Source organism: Lissotriton vulgaris, chromosome 5 (genome assembly GCF_964263255.1).
Source record: "Lissotriton vulgaris chromosome 5, aLisVul1.2, whole genome shotgun sequence".
NCBI classification, from domain to species: Eukaryota; Metazoa; Chordata; class Amphibia; order Caudata; family Salamandridae; genus Lissotriton; species Lissotriton vulgaris.
In genome coordinates, this window is record NC_141693.1 from 853,287,484 (window position 1) to 853,308,629 (window position 21,146).

Genomic DNA, 21,146 nt, shown 5'->3' on the forward strand with positions numbered 1-21,146 from the left:
AGCCCCCAGTAACAAACCTGGCCCCCACCACTCTAAAACCACCCCCCACCCTTCCAGCCTCCGGGGGAAACGCCCGATGCCTCCTACGGTCAGTCCGGCCCTGCCACCAGTTTGTAACCCACATATGTATGAGGTGCCAAAAAGCAAGAGAACGCAATGGCAAAAGCGTTAGAGGACAACATCATCATCAATCTTTCGAAAACAACCTTGACTAAGGCGGAAAAGCAATTGCTGGCACTAGGGCTGTCATTCTGTTCTGAAAATAATTTTAACTACAGCAAGACCAGAGTGGATGTATTCACCTACATTAGAAAGTTAAAATTGAAAAAAGATTTCACCATCAAAGGCAATAAGGACCTGATGCAATCGTCTTCAAGTACAACACCCTCTTCTGCTTGTGTTAGCAATTTATTAGCATTGGATGCAGTTCCGTTGGTGGATTTGCATGATTTAGGTAATGATGGCAACAACACAATAGAGGAGGAAGATACAACATCCTTACAAGAAAAATCGGCCAACATCATTCCTATTCATCCCAGTGCGGACAAGAGTCCTTTCAAAGGGATGAGGTTCCGTGACAACTGTAAGTGATGTTTTCGACTCGCACGAATATGGTCGAGTCTGGTATCTATGAACCGCAAATGACAAGTTTAGTGGGTGTACGCAGTTTCGCTGTGCTAACCTAAACCGTTCGTCTGTTACGTGGGTTTTCTATCTGTACCCACGGGTTCCATCTTAGATACGGCATCCATTTTGTCTCTTGCCCTCAAGTAGCCAGCGAACGGACGTTGTCCGCTTCGCGACCCGGGGATTTCCAAGATATGTATGGAAGACACATGTCCTTTGAAAGTGTCTTTATGATGAGGGGGATGATACTTTAAGGCAAATGGCCCCGCTCGAGGCTCATCTTGCCATGCCGTTTTATTGTCTTAGCCGTGCATCTCATTAGGCACGTCCCTTTGATGCCTGTAGCTCGTGTTTCCCGATACCTTCCCTTTTACACCCTTTTCAATTCCCCACTGTCTCCATCTTCCTCCGCACCTGTCCTTGTTCCTTCTTCGATTTGTTTTACTGCTGATTGGAATGTACTAATGGTGGGAAGATGGGTTTTTACAGTTGGGAACCACCAAATGTTTCCGCACTTATGTTCCGGACCTTGAATGTATCAAAGAGACCACAGCGACCCCTCTGGGGGATAACTATGGGAACCAAGCCATAAACCTTTGTGTACCATGTAAACCTATGGGTGGATTATGTATAAAAGGAGCGATCCACAGAACCAATTTGAAGCAGTCTCCACAAGTAGCATGCGTTGTACTTGCCGTGACTTCTGTGTTCCCTGCAGTAAATAAAGCTCGAATCTTTGACGCCGAAGGAAGTGTCCCGTGTCTCTGTCACTTGTACGCCGGAGCAGGTTACCCACGAAGGTTTCAGGTGTTGTTCCCTGGCACCGCTGGGTCTTAAATAACCCAGTCCTTCAGTTGGCGCCCAACGTGGGGCTGCATCAGTGGTACCGGTCCAAGCCCGACGATCGTGAGGAACTTCGTGTGAAATCTCTGAGGGAAGGTGCACTCCGCTTCATCGATCCTGTTGTCGAAATAAGTGGCCCGAAGACTTTTCCCGCGAAGATTCCCGCCTCCTGACGGCTGCGACGGACTGCTGCCCTGACTGTAGACCTGTTTTGGCGCCTGGCGTAGACCCTGGTATAGCGAGACGATTGACGGGCCTTCCTGGTGACGCCATCGATCTTTGAGTTAAGTATTTGTGGGTCGCTCCCAGAGTTCTTGGTTGTGGTTACTTAGTTGTTGCATGGTTCCATTGCATTTGTGGTTCTTGGTACTTTGTTGTGATATTTGACGACTGCAGACGCCAAAAACCGAGGGTTTTTGCTCTTTGCTGGGACTTGGTAAATCCCGTAACCCTTGAAGTTTGTGAAACTCGGCCAGTGTGCAAGATGCCTGGTGGTAGTACTTTGTTTAGTTGTTTCAGACGTTGTGGTACGGATTCCCGACTGGAGGACTCGTGTCCGATACCTCCGGTTGGAACTCCCACTTATGAACTGTACAGTAAGCACGGGCTAGGCCCGATTACTTTTAATGATTATTGGATTCGGTATACTAAGAAGGATGGTGTCCTTAGTTGGCCACCTCATGGTAGCTTTGAGACTCCGATCTTAGATAATCTAGAGGCTAAATTATTTGCGAAAAAGTCAAGGCCGGCCATGTTTGATGCCTTTCGGTTGTGGCGTAAAGAAGCCCGACAGAAAGAAATCAGACAGACTAAACGTAATCAGAGAGATGGTGTGGCTACCATTGTAAAGAAAGCAGAGCAGTTCCAGCGTGATAAGGAGGATAAGGAAAAGGAAGTGTTTGATAGGCTACAGCGTATGTCCAAAGATAAATGCTATCCTGCTTTGCCTTTGGAGTCGGATAAGAAGGAAGAATCAGTTGAGGATCCTTTAATGTCTTATCTTCTGAAGTCGCCACCTCCGTATGTGCAGGGTACCGCTGCTCCAGTGGTTCCCCCTGTACCTGTTCCTCCACCTGTTCTTCAGCCTGTTCCTCAACCTGCACCCGTTCTTCCGACTGTTCCTGCTCCTTTGCCTACTGCTATTCCCACTGCTCCTCCACTTCCACATACTCCTGCTCCTGCTACTGTTCCTGCTCTACTAACTCCTGCTGTTGCTTCTGTTTCTACTCCTTCTCTTGTCAATCCTGTGTCCTATACTTCTCCCCCTGTTCGTAGTCGTACTTCTCCTCTTGCGGCTAGCTTCTTTCATTCTCTCGGACCTGTTCTTGGGTCCGCTGGTTCAGATGGTCCTCAGAGACGTAGTCAGCTTCCTGGTAACAGGGAACGCGCTTCGCTATATAATATGGCGATGGGTTGGATGACACATCCTCTTAGAAATCCACCACGTGTTGTACTCGATACGTTCTGTCAATTTAATATACCAACCCAAAGATTTGTGTTCGAAGAAATGTGTAAGGTCCTTCGTGATCAGATATCTGCCGATGCGCCTGATGAGGTGCTGTCCGCTTTGTCTGATCTACAGCTTCAGTTCTCGAATGGACTAATAGTGGATACCAACGTTCGACGTGCGGTTGAGCGGTTGTTATCTTTTCGTCCCACTCCTATACCTCAAGCCCTGTTTGTTGAAGATGTTGAAGGACAGTTAGATGCGTCTGGTCAGTTTCCTATGCGGGAAGTTCCACCAGTATGGATGCCAGGCGATCCTGCTGCTAATCCCATTGTTCCACCCTATTTCCAGAGAGTATGGATTCATCTCCCTTGGAAACGATCTGAAGTGTTACAGGTGAAGCAATCTTTGCCTGACCCTCGCAAAAATCCTGCAGGGTATTATAAAGAGTTATCGCAGCTCGTAGATGCTACGATCATGAATCTTGCCGATATTGATATGCTGTTTGGCAATGTAGTACCGCAACCGGTCTGGGCTAAGATTCGTCAGGAAAACCATCCTAATGAATTGGGCGGTGATTGGGCTGCCATTATAGCGGCGGATGGGTTGCAAACCGGTGGTGCTAAACCGGAGCAGTTGATTACTGCTCTCCCTCAGAGAATAATTACACTAATGAAAACTCTTCTGCCGGCTATGAGGGTGAATTGGGACAAATTGTCAGCTTGTAAGCAGAAAAAGGACGAGAGTGTCGCCGACTTCTTTACAAGATTTGAGGAGGCATTCATTGATCACAGCGGGCAGGATATGGGCACTGAGGGTGGTCAACGGTTGTTCGTGGATAAATTTGTCTCTAACTTATTGCCTGACGTGGGCAGTAAGTTGAAAAATTCTGAAAGTGCGTGGGCCGTTTCTACTTCGGCTCACATATTGGCTACAGCACAGTATTATGAGAACAGAGAGAAAGAAGAGAACGACCGTGCTGATAAAAAGACGAAAGAACTTAAAACTAAAGTGTTGTTACAACAAGCATATCCTCCGCGATCGAATCCAAATGCTTCGCAACAGAATAGATCGCAGTCGCAATCTAATCGATCACAATCTAGAAATGACTCCCCATCTCAAAGATCTTCGTTAGGGTACAATCAGTGTGCCTATTGTAGACAGGAGGGTCATATAAAATTCAATTGTCCTGTTTTGAACGATCGTAATAGTGGTAATTCATCTAGAGGAGGTCGTGGTGGTTCGCAACAGACATCACGCGGTAGGGGTCGTGGTGTTCAGAATGACCGTTCAGATAACCAATCAAATTCTAATAATTGTTTTGATCAACGTGGATCATCGCAAGGACGATCTGCGCAGTACAATGTAGACGATTACTACGTCGATCAGGGAACTGACGACAGTAATTACTAGGATAGCCATAGACAAGGAGAGGGAGTGGTATCAGTTCCGGTAGATCAGAGAGGGCCTTACGTCGCAGTTGCTACATCGGGCGTCGTTGAGCCTTTTCTGTTGGACACTGGTGCAGCGAAAAGTTCCATTATGCATTCGAAACTCCCTGGTGCACCTTTGTCTGGCTTAACAAATGTTTCCGTTGGATTCTCTGGCGCCCCCGTTAGCAATCCAGTGTCGCGCCCTCTGCCTCTTACGATTGGGCCATGTGAGCTTGAAGCTCCATTGATTTTGACTACTGGTTGTGGTGAAAACCTTTTGGGCCTGGATTTGCTAAAACGTTTGTATGCAACTTTGTATTGTTCTCCTGCGGGAGTAAAGCTTACGTTAGGCGAGAGGGTTGTCTCTCCTATGTACTTGTCTCTCGATAAGCTTCCACCGGAATTGAGTTCTCTTCCTGCATCTCTATGGGCAACAGGTCCCAATGATGTGGGCCTGCTTGACATCTCCCCTTATATTGTTCAGTTGAAATCTAATGTGCGATTGCCACGTATTCCCCAGTATCGTATCTCTCTTGATGGTGAACGTGCACTGTTAGCGATCATCTATGATCTGATCGAGAAAGATGTTATTGAGGAAACTCGGGGAAACGTGTGCAACAGCCCTGTACTGCCCATTCTAAAACGTACTGATCCTTCGAAGCCGCCTGTTTATCGTTTTGTTATTGATTTACGGGAGGTAAATAAAATTGTGATTCCTCAGTTCCCCGTTGTGCCTGACATCACGGCGCTACTGACTCTGATTCCAGCATCTGCGTCTTGGTTTTCGGTGATCGATCTGAAGAATGCGTTCTTCAGCATCCCGATCGCAGAAGAGAGCAGAGACCTTTTTGGTTTCTCTCTTGGTGGGCGCAGCTTCCGGTTTAAACGCGCTCCTCAAGGCTACTGTGAGAGTCCATCGATTTACAGTCAAGCCTTGAAGGGTCAGCTGGATGCTTTTACGTTGCCGGTTGGTGCGGCCTTAATCCAATATGTCGATGACTTATTGGTAGCTGCGGATACTCAGGACATTTGCAAAATTGCTACGGTGTCGTTGCTGCAACATCTCTGTGACTTACATCACAAGGTGTCACCTACTAAACTCCAATATTGTTGCCAAGAAGTAACCTATCTAGGCCACTTGTTGTCAAAGGAGGGAAGGCGGTTGACCCCAGAGAGAATTGCAGCGATTGCACGAATGGCTGTGCCAACAACACAAAGAGATGTGCGTGCCTTTCTAGGTATCACGTCGTACTGCAGGCAATGGATTCCAAATTTTTCATTGCTAGCGAAACCATTGGTGGCTCTTACGTGCAAGGACGTTTCAACTCCTTTACCATGGACGGAAGAATGTCAGAAAAGTTTTTCTGAATTGCGTGACTCATTGTGTTCGGCTCCTGTGTTAGGTACTCCTGACTACAGTAAGCCGTTCACGTTATATGTTCACGAGAGGGAAGGTTGTGCTTTGAGTGTCTTAACGCAACCTTTTGGTGGTAAGCAACGTCCATGTGCATATTTTTCCTCGACCTTGGACCCGGTAGCTAGAGCATTGCCAAGTTGTTTGAGAGCGACAGCGGCAGCTGCGGTGTCCATCCGACAATCAGCAGGATTGGTCATGGATAATATGCTTACGGTGATGGTTCCGCATGCAGTCGACACTCTTTTAAATCGTACGAAAACTCAGCACTTGACAAGTGCGAGGTTGTCTGGATACGAGTTGACGCTGTTGGCAAGTCATATTCAGATAAAACGTTGTAATGTCCTGAACCCGGCAACCTTGTTACCCATTAGTGCAGAGTCAGATGAAACAGCAGCCCATGACTGCTATTTGCGAACAGAGGAGGAAACAAAAGGTCGAGTGGACCTTAAAAACACTCCTTTAGAAGATCCAGATGGGACATTGTATGTAGATGGCTCGTGTTTTAAATTGCCGAATGGTGATGTAACCACTGCGTATGCCGTTGTAACTTTGAGTACTGTTGTGGAAGCTGCAAGATTGAATCAGAATTCTGCCCAGGCTGCAGAGCTGATTGCCTTAACTAGAGCGTGTGTGTTAGCGAAAGATAAACGTGTGAATGTGTATACTGACAGTCAGTATGCATTTGGTGTCGCGCATAGCTTTGGACGGTTGTGGAGAGAGAGGTTTTATGACATCGCATGGTACGAAGATTCAGCATGGCCAGCTTGTGAATGATCTTTTGGATGCACTTACGTTGCCTAAGCAGGTAGCGATTGTTAAATGTAGTGCACATCGTAAGGTGACAGATGATGTTGGTCGTGGTAATGCGTTTGCGGATGAGACTGCTAAGGAGACTGCCCGGAACCTTAGCACTCGGATGTATGTGGCAAGTTCGGTTAGGTGGCCTGCGGAGACTAGTATGTGTGAGGATACTATCGAGAGTGTGAAAGCGATACAGAATGAGGCCACCGAGACTGAAAGGATGAAGTGGAAAAAAAGTACGGGAAAGTTGGATGCAAATGGTTGTTGGGTAGATTTGTCGGAACATAAGAGATGGATGTTGCCGGATGCGTATGTGCTGGCTGTTGTGACAATGGCGCATGGGTTAGCACATATTAGCGTGAAAGGTATTTGTAAGTTGCTGTCTCCTGTGTGGAAGAATGATGGTATCACAAAATGTACTGAGCGTTTGGTTAAGAATTGTATGGTATGTATGTTGTACAATCCTGGTAAGGGAACCCCAACTCCTCCTGGTAGTTTTGCTCCCCCTTCGTGTCCCTTTGAGGTGATTCAATTAGACTTCATCCATATGGAGCGATGCAATAACCTGAAATACGTTTTAGTTGTGGTTTGTGCATTCTCCCGATGGATTGAAGCCTATCCCCTCAAGGACAACACTGCTTTGTCAATGGCAAAAATCCTACTGAAGGAATACTTTCCTCGGTACGGAATGCCTCGGGTTGTGTGGTCTGATAACGGAAGTGAGTTTGTGGGGAGTGTGATGAAGAGTGTGTGCAAAGGCCTTGGAATTAATCAAAAATTCCATAGCGCCAATCACCCCCAGTCAGCTGGTTTGGTTGAAGGGTATAATGGCACCCTTAAACTAAAACTAGCGAAGATTCAGGCTACGACTGGTCTTTCGTGACCTGACGCTTTACCCTTAGCCTTACTATCAACAAGGGCAACCGTACACTCCCGAGTAGGGCTTAGTCCCTATGAAATAGTGTTCGGTCGTCCTGCAAATGTGTGGGGGGTCCCTAGACCAGGTGTGTTCTGTGATCTTGAGTACCCAATGTTGATCGATTATCTTCATGACTTGACTGCTAAACTGAGGTTAATTCACCAACAGGTTTACGAAGCACTGCTGACGCAGACGGAGGGTCCAGGCCACCAGCTCCAGTCTGGAGACTGGGTGGTCACCAGAAACTTTTCTCGGAAGAAGAACTTGGAGCCCAGGTTCACCGGACCCTACCAGGTCCTCCTTGCCACGAGAACTGCTGTTCATCTAGAGGGTCGGAAAAATTGGGTGCATGCCACCCATACGAAGAAAGTCCCTATTCCGTTGCCGGCAGACTCGTGGGTGAGGAGAGGCATTGCATCAACTGAGTCCAAAGGATTGCCGGCGTTTGTTCCTTTCAGCGACGCACAACCTGTGGAAGAATCCTCAGTGCAGCAGAAAGACATTGTTGAACATTTATCATCAGAAGACTCAAAACCAGAACATTCAACTGATCAACAGAACGCTGTCTTTTCAACGGATCCTTTGTTTGACGAACAGACGCGTTCTGGGAAAACTCGATAGTTTCTGCGATCCCGCACTAAAGACTAATAAAAGATCCTGTTTTGTCCCTTGACAACTGCATTATTTCGTTTTCCACGATCAGTCCGAACACTTGTATCATTGTAATTATTCTTGTACATATTGAAGGTTTTTTTCCTACGTATTTTTGCTTCCACAGCTGAGAGACATTGCATATATATTATAAATAAAGGGCGTAGGGCCGCGCGCGTACTTCTTTCTGGTTAGTAGGTCTTGACGCTAGGTTAAAGACCGTCGGTTCCTGGGAACTCCTAGGAATTGACTACTGCTACACAGAACGAAGTGCGTCAAGAAACGTTGCGGACGGTCATAGGGGATGGCGTTTTCAAAGCTGATGGATGTGGAAAGAGCACAGGCACAAAGATTTGAGCTACAGCAACTTAGTCGTACGAAATGCTTTATGTTTCAGATATTTGTATTGCTTTTGATTGCTTCTGCTTTATTGGCGGGTGGGGTATACTATATGATGTCGTACTTCTTACCTTCTGCCATACCTACACCTACTTCTATTTCTGACTCTAAATTCACCTCTACTGTGTCTCCTCATTCTTTCCATATCTTACCCGAACACGAGCAGGCTAGACGTGCAGAATTTCGCAATAATTCCTTTATTCAGCTCCTTCACCAGCACCAGTTAGTGGTTAACACTACTAATTGTTGGGTGTGTGGGTTGATGCCACATACCACGGATAAGGGAATTCCATATTTAGTTTTGCCGTACAGTTCCCAGGGTTCCGCTCGAGCATTTCAAACAATGTTTCGAAGCGCACTAGGTTTCCACCCCATTCGAGAACCACGTTCTCCCTACTCTGGCCATGGCTCGTATCAAAAGCCTTTGTCTATAGCGATAGAGGATTTAGATAGCGATATCTATGATCCCTCGCTTATTCCCGAAGAAGAGGTACAAGCCTATAGGGTCCTGAGTAGAGGCGAGTATAGTGTGTTCGCTAGTGAAAAACAGCTTAAAAGCTCGCCCCCGATATGGGTCGTACCCCACATTGGTAATTTTTGTCTAATAGGTCGTGGCCGAAGATCGAAAGCCCGACTTGGAGAGAGTGCTTGCACCGAAAATTACATATTGCCGATGGTCTCGTCCCCTGTGTTTCTGGCTGCCAAGGGTACATACTTTATCTGCCATGATCGTGCGTATGCATGGTTGCCCTTCGACTTTGTGGGCTCATGTTTTATCGCAAATTTGTTGCCTCCGACGTTCACTGTAGATGCAGACTATCACAAGACTAGAGTTGTGAGGGGCGTAATTAGCGAAGAGGACACTGCCGGTCAAGAGGCAGGAGACTTTTTCAAGGGTTTCCTCCCGTTTTGGGGGCCTATGGTTAATAGTAGGAACCTGAGACAGTTGACTCGAGTGGTGGAATCGACAGCTAATATTACTGCCAGTGCCCTTGGTAATATCACCACAGAACTTCAGGCGGATAGACTTATGACATTACAAAACCGTATGGTTTTAGACGTGATCTTAGCAGATCGAGGTGGGGTATGCAAGGTGATCCATTCGAGCTGCTGTATTTTCATTCCTGATAACGCTCCGACTGTTTATCAAGCCATCTCAAAGCTGCATAAAATCTCTGAGTCCATACACGTGGATGTAGGGGGTTGGACGCTACTTGGGTGGTTTTGGGGCCTAATGTCGACTTGGGGTTGGAAGATTCTGATGATCATCGGAGTTGTTGTGGCGTTCCTGTTCACGTGTTGTCTTTGTGTGCAGTGTGGTCCTGCCTTATATGGCCTCTGTGCTACAACGTGTATAAGGCAACCACCTGTTACCAAGGGAGCCTGGTTGGACAGAGCTATGTTACAGCAACATCTAGATGGTCTGATGAATATCGAGTATGATTCCGACTAGTGCTTGCCTACATGAGGGCAAAATGAGCGTCTGAGGTTCCGTGACAACTGTAAGTGATGTTTTCGACTCGCACGAATATGGTCGAGTCTGGTATCTATGAACCGCAAATGACAAGTTTAGTGGGTGTACGCAGTTTCGCTGTGCTAACCTAAACCGTTCGTCTGTTACGTGGGTTTTCTATCTGTACCCACGGGTTCCATCTTAGATACGGCATCCATTTTGTCTCTTGCCCTCAAGTAGCCAGCGAACGGACGTTGTCCGCTTCGCGACCCGGGGATTTCCAAGATATGTATGGAAGACACATGTCCTTTGAAAGTGTCTTTATGATGAGGGGGATGATACTTTAAGGCAAATGGCCCCGCTCGAGGCTCATCTTGCCATGCCGTTTTATTGTCTTAGCCGTGCATCTCATTAGGCACGTCCCTTTGATGCCTGTAGCTCGTGTTTCCCGATACCTTCCCTTTTACACCCTTTTCAATTCCCCACTGTCTCCATCTTCCTCCGCACCTGTCCTTGTTCCTTCTTCGATTTGTTTTACTGCTGATTGGAATATACTAATGGTGGGAAGATGGGTTTTTACAGTTGGGAACCACCAAATGTTTCCGCACTTATGTTCCGGACCTTGAATGTATCAAAGAGACCACAGCGACCCCTCTGGGGGATAACTATGGGAACCAAGCCATAAACCTTTGTGTACCATGTAAACCTATGGGTGGATTATGTATAAAAGGAGCGATCCACAGAACCAATTTGAAGCAGTCTCCACAAGTAGCATGCGTTGTACTTGCCGTGACTTCTGTGTTCCCTGCAGTAAATAAAGCTCGAATCTTTGACGCCGAAGGAAGTGTCCCGTGTCTCTGTCACTTGTACGCCGGAGCAGGTTACCCACAAAGGTTTCAGGTGTTGTTCCCTGGCACCGCTGGGTCTTAAATAACCCAGTCCTTCAGGGAAGTCAACCTTTTGTACCAATGATGCTGAAATATGCAGTGGACACCTTTCACGGAAGGATCACGGAGGATCTCAAGAAACTTTACCGCAAGGTATGTGGGACAAAAAAGAGTCTAAAACACCATGAGATTATGTATAGAAACCTTATGTCGAAGCTCAAAACCAATCATGAAATTATTGTTTGCCAATCAGATAAGGGGGGAATATTGTTATTTGGCCAAGAAAGGAGTATGTGATGGAAGCCAAAAGACAATTAAATGATTCTTCATGTTAACAAATGGCAACAATGTCAGATTTAAAAAAAGCTAAGGAGTCCCTAAAGAAATCCTTGTTGCATTATAAGAGACAAGGGTTAATATCCAATCAGCAATATATGTTTTTACATAATGAGTTCCCAATTACCCCATATTTATACCTTATTCCGAAAATCCATAAACAAGTCAACCCCACTCCGGGACGACCAATTATTTCGGCAATAGGGGGGTCAGTGAAAATATCAGCAGATATGTGGACTTCTACCTTCAACCCTTAGTACAAGATCTTTCTTCATACTTAAAAGACACTGGGGACTTTGTTAATAAACTGAGAGTCACAGAATGGACACAAGGGCAGCTTTTAATTACACTCGACATCGAAGTGCTGTATACCAGCATAGACCATCAAACTGGCCTAGCAGTGGTCAAACATTTTTTGGGTACAAGACCGCAAAATTTTTATCCCCACAATCCGATGCTTTTAGAACTCATCAAATGGTGTCTTTTTAACAATCATTTCAATTTTGGTAGAGAGCTCTTTTTCCAGAAACGAGGGGTGGCCATGGGTTCCTGCTTCTCCCCAATCAATGCATGTTTACATGTTGGCATGTGGGAGGAGCAGGTTCTCAGAGGCAGGCATGGTGTTATTTTTAATACCAAAGTGATTAAATGGTATAAATATATTGATGTTGTGTTTTTAATTTGGGATGGCAATGTTGAAAGTGCACAGGAATTCATCAATTTACTAAATGACATTGTTCTCAATTTAAAATTCATGTCACAAAGTAGTGAATTTAGTGTAGAGTTCCTTGATACGACAGTCTATATTGAGGGTAATACCATTCAGACTACACTGCACAGGAAAATAACAGCGGGCAACACAACCCTCCATGCCACCAGTAGCCACCCCAAACACGTTATAAACAACATCCCCTATGGTGATCTACTCAGGGTAAAAGAATCTGCAGTACAACTAAGGAATGCGATAAGTGGTCGGCTGACCTAATCAACAGATTTAGATAGAGGGGGTACAGTGAGAAAGTTCTCAACAATGCAGAAAGTAAGGCTAAAACCAGGTCTCGAGAGTCTCTGTTGAATGTAAATAATATTTCTGAAGAGACGACATCTGCACCTTGCAGCACACCTACTGTCCAATTGGCCTCCAGATTTATCACGACGTATAACAAACAGCATAGACAGATCAAGGGGATCATGAATAAAAATTGGCCAATTTAACAAACAGATGGTGTGTTGGCCCCCATACTAGCTAATAGGCCGACCATGGCTTTCAGGAAAGGCTAAATCAATGAGAATGGTTCTCAAATCAGATAGTGTTTGTGAGATGGACAAGAGGACTTGGCTTAAAACCAGGAATGTTTTTTTTAAATGCTCCACCTGCAAAGCCAGCAAATTTGGGGTAAACAAAACCAAACACAAAGTTCTGTTTAGCCCCAATGAGAGACCAATCACAGGATATTTTACATGTCGCACAGAATTTGCGATATATGTCTTAACTTGCACATGTAGTCTCTCGTATATTGGCAGCACGAAATTGCAGGCACATGCCTGTATTTTACAGCACCTCCGGGTCATTGTCAATAGTGACTCTAGCTATCCGGTGGCAGGACATTTTAAAAAGACACATGCTAATGATCTTCAGTGTCTTAAATATTTTGTAATTGATGCCATTGCCCCTCTGCACAGAGGTGGGAACAGAGAGAAACTTCTTAGGCAGCTAGAGTCAACATACATTTTGGAATTTGACAGTAAGGCCCCGAATGGTCTGAATAATACGGAAGACCTACATAATTTTTTATAAGACACATATAGTTTTATGAAAATAAGTTTTCAATAAATGTCTTTCCCTTTTTGTTTGATGTAGGGTATTATACAAGCCATATATGTTCTTCATCCACAGTTGTGGTATACATTTTAGCCAGCGTTGTCTATTCGTCTTTTACCCATTTGATTAGGGGATTTGTTTATTTATTGATTTAGACACACAGAGATGTATATTAATTTTTTTTACTTTCTTGTAGATTTGATGTTCACTCCATAGATGCTGTCCCTGAAGTATAGGAAATGTATCATCAGACCGAAATCTCTTACATTTACTCATTGGAGTTATATCTTAACAGCCTACCTGACCTCCCATTTTTCCAATTCATTGGGATTATTTATTGTTAATATAGTAATCTATTTGCACTTTATATCACAAACATATCTTTTAACATGGTTTTTATGGACTGATACTTTTCATGTGTACTGTATTTTCCGTCATGACTCACATCCTTGTACCATCTCAAAGACTCTAATATCAGGTGGCAAACTCAGGACTGCGTATTTTGCACATTAGCGATGTTTTGCACATAACGGATTTGCACTGGTTTAATAGTATTTTGCACTGTAAGCCAATATTTAGCAATGTGGGCAAAAAATTTGGTATTACCAGGCTATGCACTTTATTTGCGTATTTTGCACCGTTTTGCTATATTTGCAGATAAGATATGAGTTTTGTAATTATTGATGCATCTGGAGTCTGACGGATCTCAAACTTTAGGCACAATTGCAGTATTTTGTACTGGATATATTGTATTTTACTTATAGCTGCTAATAAGTATGTTGTGGGTATTTGTGATACATAGCTTATTTACATGAACTGCCAGCCATGAAATGAAATTTTAAACTATGGAGTTTTTTATTCATGGGATTGGTTGATGCATATTATCATAGAGTATTTTTTCTATGTCCATATGTGAAAACCATGTGACACTAGTGCGGTGTGTATTTATATTTCTAATCTCGCGTTGAGTGATTTACTTGTGCTCAAGGCCACCTTGGCTGGCCGGAACACGTTATGACGGGTTGCGGGAGCACTGCATACAAAAATAAAGAATACAAAATAACCTGGAATCACAAGAAGTGGTGTTCGTGTGTCTCTCCATCGCTGAAGCTGAAAGGAGGTTGGGATGTTGTTGGATTTCATATATATATATATATATATATATATATATATATATATATATATATATATATATATATATATATATATATATATTCACTGAAAAAACATAGGTTTCATGCACGTTCTTGTTAGTTGGACATTTCACTCGTACAAAACCAAAGAAATTCGGCCCTTATAGTGAGTTCAGCTAACTATCAGCCACATGCATCAAGCTAAAAATGGTCGTAAACGGGCAGATTCTCAGAATCTGCCCCTTTGCTTTTTTTTTTTATTTTTTTTTAATTTTGTTGCAAGGAAATACAGCAGTACACAGTTACACAAATAACAAGACACCCACATTAAATACAGAAACATTTATAAAATGTATATAATTCAAGCAGCATAATTAATTAAATCCATTCGGCAATTGGTGCCCAAATTTTCTCTCCCAAAACTCTTCTTTTAACCCCCTTTAACTTGTAAATAGCAGATTCGATGTTATACATAAACAATAATTTTGCGCGCCAAGTAAAGAATGAAGGAGGATCCGGACTAATCCATTCCTTAGTAATGCAGGACCTGACTGCAGCCATACATATAAATAAAAAATAAGAAATTGGTTTTAACCTAATCGAGGTATGGTCAATGCCCAGTAACACCAGTTCAGCAGTTATTTTAATCTCACATTTACATTTAAGAACAACAGAAAGGAAATTTTCAATTTGTTGAAAAAACATGCTAAGTTTAGGGCATGAAAAAAACATATGTAATTCATCAGCTGCAAATAGCCCACAGCGACTGCAGTTCGTTCCCGTTGTCGTGCTCCACTTGACAACTTTACTCGGAGTATAGTAAAGATTGTGTATACACATAAAATGTTGGGATTTCATCATCCCTGTGATCAGACATTCTGAAGCAACTTTAATAGAGAGCAAAATATCGACATCCGGTATACCTAGGCTGTTAGCCCATTTCAACTGACATTGTCCCAGATCGTTCCCACATTCCTGAATCAGGCTTGAATAAAGAGTACCTATTTGGGCTTTTTCTGCAAAAGTTCTAAAAATTGAATTTTCGTCATTTTAGCTGGGGAAGTTAAGAGGTGACTCTGTAAGAAGCTTCGAAGTTGAAGAAATTTAAAAAAGTCATTTCTTACTAAAGAAAAGTTGTTCATTAATTCCTGAAATGAAGCAATTTGACCGTAGCTAAATAAGTCTCCCAAATACCGTATTCCTTTCTGCTCCCACCTATACATCGTTAGGTCACAGAAAATGTCTGATAGAAGACCCGTTGATATTAAGGGGGTATAAGAATTTAATTTAGGTAGAGTTAAATGTTTTTGAACTTTTTGCCACACTCCAAAGGCTGCCTTCAATCTCTTATACTTAGTTTTTTTGTGGTAGCTAGGCTCTACAACCTTGAGGAAGCTACCCTTCACTTTCTCGCCCATAATCATTTCATAGATTGACGGAGTTTGGCAGTTCGGCACTTCTACTCTATCTCCCATAATTAGAGGACTTATATATTGTAGTGCGGCAGATAAGTAATAGAAAAAAAGTAAGGAACATTCCATCCGCCACATTCATTGCTAAGTATCATTTTCTTCAGAGCTTTACAATGGCGTTTGTAGCCCCACAAAAACCGAGAAGTACTCCTTTCTAAATTTTTTAAAAAGAGCGAATGGAATTCTAATGGTATTGTGCGATACATATACAGTACTTTTGGTAAAATCAGCATTTTTAAGATGTTAAGTCTGCGGTACAGTGATAAATGTAAATGATCTAAGCGCTGCAATGTGATGTTAATTTGAGCTATTACAGGATTTATATTACGCTCTGGTATTTTCTCTATGGGCAGAGAAATCTTAATTCCTAAATATGTGACCTCTGAGATAGTGGGAATTTTCAAAGGTGGGTTATCCCCAGAACATAGAATCTGCGTTTTCTCCAGATTGAGTTTATAATCAGAGAAAGACCCAAATTGTTTGGCAAGGTCATTAATCGCTAATAGAGCTGTCTGAACATCAGTAGTGGTTATCACTATGTCATCGGCATAGGCTAGAGCTCGATAATTAATATTAGCTAGATGAATAGGTTTAATTTTTGTTCCAAAATAAAACGGTTGATTAAAGGGTCGATATAAAAAGCAAAAAGTAAGGGTGAGCAAGGACATCCTTGTTGGGTGCCCCTGGTGATTGGGAAAAAAGGGGAGATTTGACCATTGATTTGAATACAAGCTTTAGGAGCAGTGTACAAGGTTTTTAAAGCTTTTATAATACCAAAACCTAGTCCCTTCCTGGATAAGATTTCCCATAGGTAGCCCCAAGCAACCCGGTCAAAGGCTTTTTCAGCATCTAAGAATACAAGTCCAACATTAGACCGAGTTGCTTGGGACCAATCCAAGAACGTAATCACTCGTCAAATATGATCAGCAGTATCTCTGGCTGGAATAAAACCATGTTGATATATAGAAACTAAAGGAGAAATAATATTGGATAATCGTGAGGCTAGAATTTTGGAGAAAATTTTACTGTCGCCGTTTATGAGTGATATGGGATGAAAAGATGAAGGTGATAGGGGGGTTTGCCCTTTTTAAGAAAGACAGTAATTATAGAGTCATGCCATGATTGAGGGGCAATACCTTGTTGAGCTCTTAGACATAAGTCCACTAGTTCTAATTTTAGGGCACCCTGAAAATGTTTAAAAAACTCTAAAGGAATAGCATTGAGACCTGCTGCTTTTCCTGAAGCTAAAGACATCAGAGAAAGTTCAATTTCCTCCCAGGTAATTGGTAAATTAAATCCAATTTCTCCCTCTCATGACTAGGTAAAGTAACATTCAAAGCTAATTAAGTAAACTGAGTGATCTGATCTAAGCAGTCTCCCGTAACATCCTCAGCATACAATTTAGAGTAGAAATCACAAAATACTTTAAGTATATCTTCTATTTTGTTAACAGTCGTCCCAGTCAGATTGTTAATTTTATCAATACTAGCAAATGTCGCTTTCTGCCTAGCCCTCTTAGCCAAATATTTTCCTGAGTTTTCTCCAACTTCATAGACTTCCGTCCGAAAAGCAGAGATTTGCTGAGCAAACTTTAAAGCAAATCCTTTATGAATCTTGACTTTAAGAGCCAATAGTTCCTTTATAATAGTTTCTGTAGCTAATCCTTTGTTGCACGCCTGCATAAGCTGCATCTCTATTAGTGTTAAATTTTTCATTTCTAGTTCCTCTCGCTTTCTAGTCTCCTTCTGTTTTCTTATTGAGTAGCTCAGTGTTTCTCCCCGAACCCCACACTTGAAAGCGTCCCAAACTATTTCTAAAGATGCAGTACCCTTGTTGTTGGAAAAAAATTCAGGAATCCAGATATTCATATGTTCAACATAAGATAAATCAAACAATAGTTTGCGGTCGAAAGACCATGATCTAGGGGTGGGTGGAATGTTTAACTCAAAATTAAAAGTTATGGGATTATGATCTCAGTAGTCAAGTCAAATATCTTTATTCGATTGTTTGCATTTAACAATCATAAAAGTACATTTCAAAGCATAAACATTTGACACAGATAAAATTGTAAAAAAGGCATTTCCAGAGAGGGAAGGACACAAGCGGAATATCTAGTTAAAAAATATAAATATACAATTAGATAAAAAGATATAACTGTCAGTAGCATAATTAATTAACCTTCCATACTTTTTCTAAACTTGAGTGCTAGTTTTAAAAAGCTACATACAAACATAGTACAGTCACAGTTTAGCATTTGAAGGTAATAAAGTACTGGTCTGGTTTGTGCAAAATTCAGCTGTTTAAGAAGAGGTTTTAAAAACAATTTAAGGGGTACTATATAATTGGAGCAAATGAATAAAAAGTGTGCCAGATCTTGCGGAGACTTACTGTCGCAGCCGCAAGCTGGCAGCACTTGACCTCTGTGGGCCCCACTTGGTACAGCTAGCAGTAGGTGAAACAAATCAAAGCGAAACCTTGTCAACAAGAAACGTTCATAACCAGACATGGGCCAAGATAGATAGGGTTCCATTTGTAGACAGGTTTTTGTCAGAACATGCTTCCTCACACTGTCTTTCTTAAGCTCTCTCTCCTCCCTAGCTAGGTACCTAGTTGACATAAAGGTGTTCTTCACATAGGTTACATCTAGTTTAGTTATTGACTCCGGAGCTAGGAAGAGGTCCAGCCGTCCCATTTCAAGAAGACATTTTCTAACATATTTTATCCAGGGGATCTTATACCTCCCTTCCCACGATAATGCTTCATGTAAGATGTTTTTGATGAGGGGTATGTCTGTATTCAGCCAGCTATTTAGCCAGCACAGCAAGGGATTAGCAGCTATTCTGTCGCTTAAATAGGGCATGCCTAATTCTTCATGAACGGAGAAATTTGCCGTTCCCCTTGGCACCCTTAATACTTGTTTTAGGAAGTTATTTTCGGTAACCTCAAGATCGCCTAGGGGAACAAAACCCCATATTTTGCTCCCGTAACATGCGACAGCGGTGCTTTTAGCTTGGTATAGTTTCAACAAAGCAGCCACTGGGCTATTTCCCATTTTTCTTGCGAAATCTATTATCGCTGCATTTGCCCGCACTACCTCACCCTTCTTCTTTCGTACTGCAGGTGCCCACGTTAGTTTGTGGTCAAAAAGAACACCAAGGTACGAAAAGGTCTTAGTTGTCGGTATTTTCTCACCATTTACTGAAAAGGAGCATAACTTTCTAGAGCCTAATCCTGTCTTCATAACATATGATTTTGAATTATTGATACTCAGGCCTCAAGAGTTCATAAATACAAAGAAGGAGTCTAACAAGGTTTGGAGGCCAATTGCTGTTCTAGAAATTAGGACGGCATCGTCCGCGTATAGCAGGACGGGCACGCCCTTCCTTCCTATGTATGGGTAGTCTGTGCCTGTTTTTAATAGATGCTCCTCTAATTCATTAATGTAAAGATTAAAAAGGAACGGGGCTAAAATACACCCCTGCCTAACCCCCCGATTTATCGTAAAATCCCTAGTTACTTTCATGTCTTGGGTGTAGCGGACATTTGCTCTTGTGTCCGAATGAAGGTCGGCCAGAAAATTAATCAAGTTTTGCTCGACCCCCATTTTTAACAGGACCTCCCAAAGCCTGCCTCTGTCAACGCAATCAAAAGCGGACGATAAGTCCATAAAGGCCATGTGGACAGTCCCTTTTCTGGCCATAGTATATTTGCCATTAATTAAATACAGATTCAGACACTGGGTTACCGTTGAGTGACCTGGTCTGAACCCATATTGAGTTGGCGACATTACATTATTATCGTTTGCCCATGCTACCAGCCTATTTAAAATTATACCCCCCACCACCTTAGCAACTGAGTTAATCAGGGAAATAAGCCTAAAACATACTGCACTGTTTCAATCGCCCTTCTTAAATACAGGTACTATGGTTGATGACCCCCAAGACTTTGGGCACCCAATTAATGCTCCTGCATTAATTACTGCAGTAAGGACAGGAGCCCATAGGTGGATGTTGGATTTGAATAGGTCAGGGGGGAGTCCATCAGGGCCAGGAGCCTTATTACAGGTTAAACCCCGAATCCCCTTTTCTACCTCCCCGGCTGTAAAGCACAAAGAAGCTTCCTCAGGAGTTTTAATGTCATATTCCGCTTGTGGCTCATCGCTTTTAAAAATTAAACTAAAATGGGAGACCCACTCTTCCTCGGGTATATTAGTGCCAAGTACTGAGTTGCTAGGATCATCAAATAATGGTTTATTAATAATGTTCCAAAACTTTGAGCTGTTACCCAAGGTTGTAGGGTCGAGCAGAGACTCCCAGGTGCGTGCTTTTACTTCTCTTTTCCGACATGCCAGAGTTGCCTTATATTTAGCTCGCAAGATTTTAATGCAGGCAGAGTCTCTTGGTTTAGTCTTTAAAGCCTTTTTAAGGTTTCGCCCGGCCTTGGAACAAGCTTGGTCGAACCATTTTGGGTGGCAATCAGACTGACCCTTCACTGGCATAGATAACATTTGACCAACTCTTTGTACCACAACAGAAAAGGCGGTTAAAGTCATTTCAGGCGATGTAGTTGGAGAAACACAAAGTGCAAGTTCTTGGCCGCAACTGGTGTTAATTGAGCTATACAGAATGTCACTGTTCACCATTGACCATTTCAATCGGCGGTTTCCATTTATCGACTTTAGAGACCCACAGCCTTTACGCGTCTTCCGCTGCCCAAAAATACCTGCTCCCACTACAATGGAGATAGGATTGTGGTCGCTGTGAATACTTGTTTGAATTTTAAAGTCAGAGGCTAGATTTGCAAGGTCAATGGAAAGTAAAATGTGATCTATGTAGGAACCATGACCAGAGCCTTTAAAAGTGGGAACATCAAAAATGTGAGAATCCACCGTCATGGACATAGCAACAGTTAGATTCATATCGTCAATTAAGTTATTAACATGCGTGCCACGCATTGAGTGATCAAAGTGAAAACCAGACCTGTTATTACAACCTAGAGAGCCAATGGATGTCACTTCTGGGTTGCCACATGGATGCGCACTAAAGTCACCAGCAATTAATGTATTTCGAGGCAAACTCGCCGCTTTGGCTTTTAGAAAGTTGTGTAACTGAAGGATGTTGCACTCCCCTTGTGGAGTTACTGCATTATAAAAGTTGATCAGGGTAAGTGCCCTTTTACCCCTCCTGAGCTCCAAAGCTTGAATGTTTCTATTTTCAGGTTGTCTATTGGTGACCTGGCAGATAAGTGCAAGACTAATGTATGTTACCAGACCCCCCTTTGATCTGCCACTGTTCGACGGGGCTGCTGGTGAAAAAAAGCTCTGAAAGCCCTCAATGTGGATGTTTTTTTCTTCCAACCATGTTTCTTGAAAACACAGTACAGTGTAGTTCTTTATATATGCTACCCAGGTTGGATCCTTTACCTTAGCAGCCAGTCCAGCTATATTCCAAGAGAGAAATTTTATAATGCTAGGTGGTACATAACCTGGTCCTACTTCCTGTGCCAT

General features: G+C 42.9%; 1 protein-coding gene across 1 annotated transcript in view; it reads left to right on the plus strand.

Annotated features, from left to right (window-relative positions):
- Window positions 1-13,271, plus strand: part of LOC147711699 (uncharacterized) — a 106,351-nt gene extending 93,080 nt beyond the window's left edge. Inside the window, 1 exon segment of the mRNA XM_086919520.1 lies at window positions 13,232-13,271. Within this exon segment, the coding sequence (XP_086775646.1) occupies window positions 13,232-13,271 (40 nt within the window).
- Window positions 13,272-21,146: the final 7,875 nt, after the last annotated feature.